The 12,143-nt window shown below is 39.6% G+C and overlaps 1 protein-coding gene across 2 annotated transcripts in view; it reads right to left on the reverse strand.

The window, feature by feature from the left end:
- trim9 (tripartite motif containing 9) overlaps window positions 1–12,143 on the reverse strand; it is a 62,020-nt gene that overhangs the window by 36,863 nt on the left and 13,014 nt on the right. For both annotated transcript variants that reach the window (XM_030127084.1, XM_030127083.1), the window contains exons 2-3: window positions 4,912–5,007; window positions 1,487–1,609 (exon numbers count right to left, since the gene is read on the reverse strand). In XM_030127084.1, coding sequence (XP_029982944.1) covers window positions 1,487–1,609; window positions 4,912–5,007 — 219 coding nt within the window. The remainder of the gene's footprint in view (window positions 1–1,486; window positions 1,610–4,911; window positions 5,008–12,143) is intronic.

Consider the following 12,143-nt stretch of genomic DNA (forward strand, 5'->3'; position numbering starts at 1 on the left):
TCGGCCCTCCCCCAAGAAAATTTTTGAAAATTATAGCACCTAAAGTTCCTTTTCATGCAATTTCAGATGGAAACTACTTGTCTGAGTATTGCCCAAATACAACGCAATTCTGCTAGATCTGCATTAGGAAGTATGAACTGAGCTTTCAAAGGTGATGGAATAACGCTTAGTTTGGGTTTTCACTTCCCCATATTTACGGGGCCAATACAACATTAATACATATAATAATAATGATAATAATAATAATAATAATAATAATAATAATAATGATAATAATAATAATAATAATAATAATGATTTTCCACTGCTGTTTAATTCACACTGGACAAGTAATTATATCTAGAATAATTTTGAACAAACACATTTTTAAAATGTGCAAGACCAGCTTTATGTGGCTTCATCAATATTTAATGAGAAGGGGTAGTTGTGCAGCTTGTCTGCCACCTGTTTCTTAAACTGGGGTGCAATGCCATGTCTAATAACATATAACATATAGCAAAACAACTGGATGCCTGTTGGAAGAGTGACAGATGAGGAAGTGTATTTTTGTCTTCTACTAATTTTTTGCTGAGGCTCACAATGGGCTGGGACAGAGTGAATGCCAAATCGTGCTCCGCTATGAGTGAACAGATGTGAATTTTTTGTTCGATAACACGATCGGTCATTGAAAACGAGATATGTAATGTGAATGTAAACAGAGGTGAAGCTTACTTCACAATAAAACAAAGCGACTGTGGATCAACCACAGCAAAATTAGATGATCATCATCATTAAATGTCCTGCAAATTATTTTCCTCCACGAATCTTCTTTTATTTTTTCACTTCCTTGCCCGCGGCCCCACCTGCATTTCGTTTGGTTTTAGCCATACCTATGAAAATTCTTAGTTTTTTTACCCTTCCTCGCATGACGCTATGCAGGACTCTGACGCATGTGCAGCAGCTCTATGGCTAGAGTCAGCTTCATGCTTTTTTTTTTTTACTGCTCGCCACATATTTCAATGTGCGTGAGCATAATGTACAAAAACAAACACCCAGCTGTCTTAAGTTTTTGAACCAACTGCTGTAAGGCTTTCCATCCATTCCCACCTCCTCTATCCACACCCAAAGCCATTCATTTTTCAGTCGCCTGTGAACCTGCAGGACATCTTCATCACTCTTCATCTGCTTGCCTTCCATCTCTCCCAGCATCACCACGTAAAGTTGGCTACTCTGAAGTTGTTGCCGCCAAACCAGTTCATCTCCACAAGACCCACCCCTGCTCTACTACTGATTGGCTAGTAGCTGTAATTGGACTTCTTGGGAGCAAAAGCCATTATTTGAGAGTGAGAGGTTTATCATAGCCCAGGTTGGAGCCCTTGATATTGTACTGGCTCCAATCTTTTTGCACGCATGATAATTCCTGCATTTCCCCCCTTGCTGATCGCCACACACTGGAAATCTGGTATGGTGCTGGAATCCTATCACCCATGTGGTTGTGTTTTCTCACCTTCAACTTGTGTTCATGCTCTTTGTTGACCCGGGCCAACAGCTGGGCCTTACGCCGGTTCAGAGCATCGATGAGGGCATCACACTGTGCGACCAAACACGCCTCAAACTCCACTCCATTCTCCTGAAGGATAAGCATATGCAAATAATGGAAAAACGATTACAATATATATATATATATATATATATGCCCAAAACAGTCAGTTTTTTCCCTAATTTGCAAAAAACCCCAAACAACTTTATTAAGCTGTTTACATGCAGCCATGCTTTTGTGAACTCAGCGTCCCTCTATCATTATTTCAACCACCATCTTAAAAAGGTCATTTTTTCAGTATTTACTCAGATCCATAAACTTGTTGATATTCTCTGTGATAATGTTTAACCGTAGGTGTGTTTCTCATTCTATTTGGATTCATCAGTCTCTGGAAACAGCAGTTGTGCATTGTATCCTGTGGTAAAACCTGGAAATGAGATGCATAATCTGAATGTGGTGTAAAACTGTCCGCATCCTCTTAAAATTAAAATAATATCAGTATATCTCACATCTTAATGGAATATACATCATTCAGAAAAACACAGAATTCGAAGTATCCAAACAGAAAAATGCTGTTTGACACCTGTCATATTGACTGTCATATTCAGAACTAGATAGACAGACAGACAGACAGATAGATAGATAGAACTATTAAACAGTAAAACAGTGTGTGTGTGTGTGTGTGTGTGTGTGTGTGTGTGAGAGAGAGGGTGTGTGTGTGTGTGTGTTAGTACAGCAGGTCTTCATCAAGAGTCTTGTGTTTTGCGCATTTATCTGCAGTTACATCCATGTGTTGTTAATACTGACGTATGTGTGTTTCTATCTGTATCTGTGTGGGCTAAAGGAAAAACTTAATTTTGATGCAAGTGCTTTAATCTTTTCATAAACCTGAAAAGGAACTTGTATAACCCTGAACATCACTACAATTTAAAATGATTGCAGGTATGAGCTTTGACATGTTCTTTAGTCTCCCCATATACAGATCATTTTAAAATCAAAGTAAAACCTGTGCATTTATAAATATTAGATCTGTGAAACTAGATCTGCTCAAATGCTATTCCCTCATCTCTGCTTCCATTTAGAGGCTGAGATAAATTTGCTGTAAAGAATATCTATCGTCACACGTCTCCTCCAGTTTCTCACCAACAGACGACGTGGGCGCTTGAAATCACTGCAGCAACAGAAAACTGCAGAAAACTGAGCCATATCATGTGCGTTCAGTTCTGCCTGGTATCGTTCACTGGTTTCATAGCCTCGTCTTCTCCAGTATATGTCGGCAGTGTCCATTTAAGTCCACTGACTAACGACGGTCACTGAGGGCATTAAATCCAACTCACCTCCTCTAATCACATCTTCAACTTTGTCTCCATGTGCAGTAACAATATTCAGTAACTACTTATTCACATGACACCAAGGCAGGGAATCAATACCCTTCAATCACATGGAGAAATGGTGATACACAGCCTCACCAAAAAAATCCCACATGACTTTATCTATTCAACACAGTCCAGTCTTTATGCTTTCTATAAAACTGATGGATGTTTAAGAAAAGAGAAGCTCCTGACTGCATCAGTTCAAGGGTTAAATAGCCATATTAATCACTGCATTATTTCTCCAATGGACAGACCTGACCTAGTTACTGAGTTAAATCCAGGTAGGTTCCTTTTTTGGCCAGACTGTATAGAATACAATCCTCAAAATTAGAGAAATTTGTGAGGATACAGAAAATACTAATTAATCACAGAACACACACGGAATCTTGAAACACAAAATGTAACATAGAGCCTGTACTGATGCACACCTGAAAACTTTTTAGCAAGAGGAATGTAATAAAATGATAAAAATAACACCTGAAACACTTCATCATTTGGTGTCTTCAGGCCCTGAACTAGAGCTGTTGAGAAAAGAAATGGAACCATTACAAAGCTTCACTAAGCCAACATTTTTATAGAATGTGTTGCAAGAATCATGCTGTTTATTCTGAAAAAATCATGAATTTCATGCGGTGAAACTGTCTTATACCGTATTCACTGTAATTCAAATACAATACAAACTAGTGGTGCCAGGCACAACAAACCCCACCCCTCACACATATTGTAGCTTATTTTGGCATCGATCCAGCTAATGTCATCACGTCTATGTGTGTGCTGATGTCAGCATAGACATAGACAGCATAGACAAATTTAGGCCATTATAAGTAAATAGGAAAAAAAAAGAAGTTAAAAATTCATTCAAAAATTTTACCTTTGACCTACTTTTCCCAAATTGTAATCACATCTATTCTGGGTCACTGGCAATCTATAAACCCAGTTTGGTACGAATTCAACCAATAGTTTTGCTGCTAAAGTGTAAATAAATAAATAAACAAACCGAACCAAAAACAATACCCTTTGTCTCCCCTTAGGGGGGTGGGGTAACAAACAGGTCAGAGAATGGATGCTCCAGTGGCTCACCTGCATTGGCAGAGGCCCATGTTTTGAGTCCAACACAGGCCCATGTTAGGCTCAAACATGGACTTGAGTCAACTTGGGCCCATGTTTAAGTCCAACTTGGTGCCCAGATTTGAGTCCAACTCGGGCCCAGGTTTGAGTCTAACTCGGGGCCCAGGTTTGAGTCCAACTCGGGCCTGGTTTGAGTCTAACTCGGGGCCCAGGTTTGAGTTCAACTCAGCCAGTCCACCATTGCCACTATCAAATAAAGGCAAAATACTCAAATATAAATATGAAAAAAATAATAACTAAAAAATACAGGTGAAAGATAATTCATGGATCACTATTTTCAGTTTGAATTGATGTTTTTCTGATTTACAAATGGATTAATCAGTGTATTTTCCAGGCCTATGTCTTATATTTTGTCGACTTGTGTACTTTCATCATATCAAATGTTTCCAACAATATGCACATTCCGAGGAATGTCCATGACTTCATCTACAGTAACAGTCTGTTTCATTTTACTAAGATTAACATGTACTAGCTGTAAACAAGCAGCTATTTCATTAGAATAAAATGACAAAATGATTAGTTAAAATGAAAATATGTAACTGATGTGACTTACATGACCTCATGATCCCACATGACTTCACAATTTCAAGAAAGCATGTTTATTTATTTATTTGGGGGGGGGGGGGGGGGGGTTGTATCATTGTTTTGATTGAGAAACCCTAGTAGCAGAAACTATATATTCTGGAGCAAGATTTTAAAAAAATAAAAAATTTGTCAGAGAATCAGCCTGAATGTCCGCATATGATGTTGAGGCTGTTTCTGTTTCACAGGTGCTTAACAACAGAACATGTGCTGCTTACACAAACTGTCTCAAGTCATTTTTATAGCAAACACAGTGTCATGACAGGTGTGTGAGCTGTGATCTTTTGTGCTGGTTTTCTGTGTGTGTACCTGAATGTGCTGAACCATGTTTCTGAGCTGGACCAGGAACTCCTTGGCTTCAGTGGCTCGGTCTGAAAGGCCGTTGAGTGCCTGAGACAGCTGACCCTGAGGAGGACAGACAGGATGTTAGACCAACAGCAGAACTGCAGCTACAGGTGGCTTCTATCCAAAGACACAACAAGTTTGAACCAAACATTCCTGTAAGCCATCGACCATAATGCAGCCTATACATAATGACTGAAAAAAGGGATGCAAGAAAAAAAGTTTTATTGATTTTTTAATTTCTACAATAAATTATGTTCTGACATGACTTATTCACAAGAACAGTGTGTTTAATTGGGTTCTGCTCATTTGCTGTTTTGTTTTGTGAGAAGGAAATGGAAGAAACTGTTGCATCCTGTACTCAGCACTGACAGGTCTGGATATGGAAGACTATTCTGCTCATAAACAAGTTTAAAAGCCCAGAGAACTGTCTGGGTTCTTCAACTATGACTCAGGGTCAGAAATCAGCCTTTAAACTGTAAAGAAACCATAATTATAATGATAATTACTAATACAACTGATATAACAAATGCACTTCATTAAAATATAAGGGGATAAAAAAGGCAAACACATCAGTAAGATTCTGTGTCCTTTCACCATTTTTACCCTAGACTTACATTATTCTATCATATTAAACCTTCCAATGGCGCATTACTGCAAAATTTGTGCAGTACTTGACCAGTCTGACCATCTCTGTAACAGGCCTACATGTACGTCTGGATGAATTCAGCCACTGTAAGCGCAAGCTGCTCTGAATCGCTGCTGTGAAGCTGACATTTATCAGTGTCAAAGGTTTTCACTCCTGCATACAGTCAGCTTTATTCACACACACACACACACACACACACACACACACACACACACACACACACACAAAATCTCATTTTTCAGTCACCTAGATAATTAAAGTACATTAAAGCAGTTATTTTACGGTCATGTATTCAACCCCAGGGTGTGAGGAAGCTGTATACATGACAGGAAATGCCTTCGTTTTGAATGTGTGATGACAGAAGCAGTTGGGTTTGAACAGTGGGTTAAGGGGGGGGTCTGTGAGAACATGGAGGTGACGGAGCGAGAGGACGAGACCCCGACCCTGTGGGAACTTCATCGGTTGAATGAGCAGAGAAAGTTGGGCAGCTCATTGTCTTCTGGGAGGAAAAGACAGAAAGGTACTGTGTATTGGAAAAAAATCATCAGTCCATTTCAACTCCGGATGCAAGTAATAAAACCAGCAGTAAAAGTAGCTGATATAGTGAAAAACGCTGTGAAAACAAGCTCTGGGCTGTTTGCTCCTCTGTGTCAACCAGATCCTGGCATCTGATGTGAGCTCAAATGGGAATCTGTCCATTGGGGGGCGACACCCTGACCTTTGACATCAGCATTTGGGAAACCATGACAGCTGCCGCTAACATGAGTCGCTGCTATGAGGGACGGACTGAGCCAGTAACAGCTGAGCAAAGCAACGGGAGAATGTAAACTTTCCCAGATTGTGTTCAAAGAACTTCCTCTTTGTTAACTTGGACATCCTATTTCAGTCCTGAAGGTGAAAATAAAGACAGAAGTCATGTCACTAGACATGTATCTAAAAAGCCTCTAAAAACTTCTGAACTGGTGTTTGATTTTGATCTGAGTTCATCGTGAAAAACTGACATTTTTCTTTACATGCATTTCTAAAAGACATGATCCTCAGACTTTCCCCAGTTATGTTTAAATGGACTGTCTCAGGAAAGTCTTCACAGTGGTCAAACGTTCACTTGGAGTCAAAGCTGAACTAAAAACATTTTGGAAGCCAAAGGTGAAGGGTGGTGTGTCCTCATATACAAAAAGTCAAAACCTGGATTTAACAAGGCAAATACATAAGATTGTTTCCTTGGATAATTGCTCCAATAATTAAAATGTTTTGGCTTCAACAGGTTCTTTAATCCTTTAACTGATGCAGTAGCTTGTCATTTCTTAAACATCTATCAGTTTGATAGAAGCATAAAGATTGGACTGTGTTTAATGGATAAGGTCATGTGGTCTGAAGAGTCCAGATTGACCCTGTTTCAGAGGTGGATGAAGCGATTACCCATCATGCCTAGTGCTTACAGTCCAGTCCTGTGGGGGCAGTGTGATGACCTGTGATTGGTTCAATTGGTCAGCTCTAGGTTCATGCGTCTATAAACTGAGGCCAGATGAACCTGAATATACTGAATGAGCAGGTCTGAACATCAGTGGGGCTTTTTCTTCTCTGAAGAGACATTTCCAGATGACGATGCCAGAATTCATGGGACACAAATTGTGTAAGAGTGGTTCAAGGAACAAAAGATATCATTGTCACAGATGGATTGGCGTCCACAGAATCCAGACCTGAAAAACAACTTCAGCTGTGGTCTGTCACTGTCAATGTAACCACAGATGGAAATAACAGTTGTGGTAGTTATTCTGCATAAGTAAGGTGTGGCATAAATGACGCCAAAGCAAATGTGTCCCCCAGTCATAGCTAAAGGCAGACTAAATGGTGTGTGAAAGTGTTGATGGTCAATATAACAACAGGAACTGACATTTACAACTATGGTTACAGAAATGAGCTCCTGTACTGTTTCTATCAGTGGGCTATATCTTAATCAAACCCAAAGTAAATGTCATGTTTTGTGACAGTGTGTAAGTTGTCATTGTGCAGGATTTTTCTTGTTTGGTTAACTGACATGAACTTGCCAAGTTTGTTACCTTATGTGTCTTATATTAGCCGCCCTGCCAACAGTGATTTACTGAATGCATTTATGGCTGTTAACGGTAAAAACTACCATCACTGTTTTAATTCTGGTAAATTCTCAGACAGAGCAAGTATCAAACTTAAGATGTTCCTGAATCCAAAGATTTATAGCACTTGATACTAAATGCCAGATGTTAGAAAAACAAAATATATGCAGCAGAATCCGGTCTTTGAGGGTTGAATTAAAATATTCTAGAAACAAAAATAAATTTCTTAATCTTTGCTTGAAAAGTTATTTTTGGGGATGGTCTTATTTTCTGAGAGGAGCCTCCCTCTGGGTCTCCAATTGGTTTGGATCACTGCTCAGACCCTGCTGGTTTCAGATTGAGCCGACCACAGTAATGCCTCAGACTCTGGTAGTTTTATTCCATACGAGGAGGATCTTCCGTCTCAGCTCACCGCCTACCCTACCCTGCCTTCTTCCTCTCTGCTGCTGTGTATTGGGGGAGCTCCTGTCTCTCCTCCCTCACATCAGCAGTCGCCATGCGTTTGGTGACAGAGCAGATGAAATGAAAAGCACTTGATTGTCTGGAGGCGTTTTTCCACAGTGTTTGGGAGCCTGCAGAGTTCTGTCCTCAAATCCAGGTCAAAATGTGCGATGAAAGTGGGGCCTGTTTTATTTTTGTGCAGCTTATGGCTCTTTGTGCCTGGACAAGATGGTACTTACTTTACTTACTGTTAACTGCTGTATCTATAAAGAGTAAGTCAACAACAGATAAGGTTACAAAACTTATTTTATCTATTATTTTTATTATTATTATTTTTATTATTATTATTATTATTATTATTATTATTATCATTATCATTATTACTATTATTATTATTATTGATAACAATAATGATTAATGATGATGGGGATGTTGATGACATGATGACATTAATGAGCCTCAAACGCTTTGATGAAATAGTTAGCTATTTACATGCATTTAAGATGCACAATATCACATCCACAAATTTTTAACTTATTAAAGTTGAAAAAAATCTGAATTTCTCAAAACTGTGAACAAACATTGTATACATTGCCCAAAGGAAGCTACATACAAAATTTGAAATTAATCCGACCAATAATTTCATCGGGCAAGATGTTTGAAGAAATTGCTAATAAAGATGATGATGACAACGAAGACACCGGACACAGCGCCTTAACAATAGCTCATGGCCTGTCAGCCAGTGAGATAAAAAACCTGAAATGTGAACAAGAGATTTCCAAAGTGATTGAGGCGTAGTACTGACAATAACTTCACAGGGACGATATCTGCTGTGCCCTCTTGGATATGAACATCTGCTCACACATATAATTCCTTCTGTGTAATGGACTGTTCAATCCCTATTGAATAAATATGTCCAAAGTTTTGTTCCATTTACTCCCATTTTGAAGCTGCTTTACCACCCACACTTTATTATGTTTGCCTACTATAAAATATGTGTTAAGACTGTTGCCTAATCACAACAGCTAACAAATTCTCACCATGGTACAGATAAAGAATGTGAATTAATCTACTGATTGCATCTGCTTTAGCTAATTCACCCTCATAAAACTCATTCTACATGTGTGGGATGTGAGGAAAAGACATTTATGGGCCACATGGCACCAGTTCTGACTCATTCTGTGAAACTGCAGGTGCTGCTACTGTACATTGTTAATGTGCCTGAAACCTGTGGCAGTATCACTTACTGATGGATGCCCAACTTTCAACTCCTTCAAAGTGGTTCAAGAACAAAGGAAATAAAAAAAAAACAAACACTGCCACAACAGTGAGTTTCAGTTAAAAATCAGTAAGTTCCAACAGTAGAAACTGTCTGGATCAGATGGAAAACAACTTTGTTTTTTGGTTTTAGCTCCAAAAAATTCCCCATTTACATTAATATGATGTTGCCTTTAGCCCCAGGGATAAAAAATACATGTTCAGAGACAGTACAAATAAGAGCATCGTGTAATATTAGGGCAGAGAAGAGGATGCTGGGTTTTAGAGAGAGCTGCCGGTGGTAATGGGGGGGGGTTTAGGATGTCCCTGCTATTTGGAAGTACTAATCATCCTGGTCATTAAGTAGAGTGGGAACACGTGCATGGCATGAATAATTCAACAACAGCTCCAGGGCCGTTCTGTTTCAGTTTGTCTCTGCGGTCGAAGTAGCCGATCTGTCACCAGGAGGCCTGGATGTCAGAGGCGTCACAGCCAATTTGGATTAAAGCCCCCACTTGGAAGTGGGAAGTGCAAGTACAGGAGGAGGCGAGTGTAATGTCACAGCTAAGCTCTTAACGCAGCAGGAAAGTCAGTTTCTCCTCTTTCAGCTAATTAAAAAAACATAAGATACAAAATATTCTGTCACTTCATCAGCAAAGATAGCGTTTGAGTTCCTAAAACCTACTTCCCAACAGGTTTGGGAGCTTTCGAACATTTAAGTACCAGCTCTCAGTTGGTGCTTCAGGGTTAAGTACTTCCTCTGGTGTTCTTTAAACATAGGCTTTAGTTACACTTAATCCTTGGTGGTTAGACGCCACAAACCAGCGTTAGAAGTTGAACTCCTGGTTAAAGGTCACACACATTTCCAGTTCCCTATTTACCTCTGCCAGTGAGGTTATGCATGTCCACATCTGTGGGTTTACTGGTTTGTCTTTTAGTGGGATTCAGCAGATACTGTAAGTACTGCACCCATTTCTAAAACCCCCTTTTGGAGTTTTAGGTTTGTTCTAGTGAAAACGGACAATTGAATCTTTCAGTAGTCCCATGTAAAAAGGTGTTTTGGTTGTAGTGATGGGCCTGGGGGGGGGGCATGTGGTGGATGATTCGATATTTGTCTTCATGGTGTAATCTTGACAATATTAACTGATTCACAAAGTAACAGCTTGTCTTTTTCCTTTTTGACTTTGGCTGCTACAGCTGTGTGACTTTTAGCTTGTGATATACATTTTATAATTTTCTCGTTATTCTATATAAAATTATAGTTTGTACTTCTCATGTACAATATGAGCTTTAGTTGTGTCGATGTTTGCAATTGGGCACCATTCAAACACCATGTGTTTGACTGGAATTAGAAACCGTGGGTCAACATAAATCCCTTCTACACAGCGCTTCTATTATGGGAATATTTCGTCTTTATTCCGGAACGACGTCTGTGAAAATTAAATGGTGGGAACATTCGGTCCCACCTTTATCACAGTTTTGTAACACCTCTGGAAGTAGTAACAGAGCTGTGATAAAGGTGGAGTCATGATTATGGAATGCAATGTAAAAAGGAACACCTCTTGTTCTGCAACCAAGATGTGATGTTTTGATGACGTATTACGTGTGCGACCCCTGCGCCAGAGGGATTTAAAAATGAGCGTGGGTCATGTACAGTAAACAAACATATCAACGCAGCCACAAAGATGTCAAACTGAGGAGACGCCGAGATCTGTGAGCTGTTGTCACTCGGGCAGAGGACTCTATCCATGGTAACATTTGTGGAATGGTGAAAGACGGACTGACTCTGGAGAGGTTAGTAACATCGCTATGCTCAGAGTATTTCCGAGGCACAAGTTATACGTCACACTATACGCTGCATCACCACCCCTTTGATTCCGGAACCCAGGTCCGCTGTGTAAAAGTCCAGCCTGTCTCAACTTTGATACTCCTTTGGCTCGGCTGCGGAAATTGGTCAGCAGTGGAAAAAAGGTGGGATCATCATCTCGCCTTTTTCCCGGTATCTTTGTGTAAAAGTGGCCAAAGTGAGTGATGCTGCTTTGTGTGACATAAGTTTCAGCCTGTTTACATGAAAATGGTTTATAGGATGAAAATAAAGGTTTTGTTTGTTCATGTAAATGCAAAGCTATCATAGTGAACTTTACTTACATGACAGAACACAACAAAAGCCATATGCGCCCTTTAAAACAAACAAAACAAAAAACACATCAAAAAAGCAAGTCCCATTTTAATGCACTTTTACACAGCATTCTTACCGTTTCTTCTGACCCTAGACTCACATGAAAGGCTGTTTACATCCCTTAACAGAGAACTGACTGAAATATTTAGCAGTGACTCAGTGATATTTGCCATCCTAGAAATCTTTCTGTTGTTAAAAAATTCAACGCTCACATGTTCCATGGTGCTGGAGGTGTTGCTGGGACTCATCCTGACTGTGATACTCCTCTGTGTTTAACAGGATCCCACATGGAAGCGTCTTCCAAAAAGCTCAACTTAAGTGTCTCGTGCATTATTCATTGCGTATATCTGCCAGCATCAATAATGCACGACAAGCTGTTAACTATCCATACACGAGAAGAGAAAGAAACTGATAATAACAGGGCTGTAAAAGTTACCACAGTGTCTTCGATGATCCGTCAGAGTCCTTATTTGACAGACGCAGCAGGAAATGGGGCAGAACTGATCTATTCCTGTTGGTGCTAGATTTAACTGGGAGGGCACCATGATCTAGACATACATACCTGCTGATCTAATTTAAA

The sequence above is a fragment of the Sphaeramia orbicularis genome, chromosome 22 (assembly GCF_902148855.1).
Source record: "Sphaeramia orbicularis chromosome 22, fSphaOr1.1, whole genome shotgun sequence".
In the NCBI taxonomy this organism is placed as follows: domain Eukaryota; kingdom Metazoa; phylum Chordata; class Actinopteri; order Kurtiformes; family Apogonidae; genus Sphaeramia; species Sphaeramia orbicularis.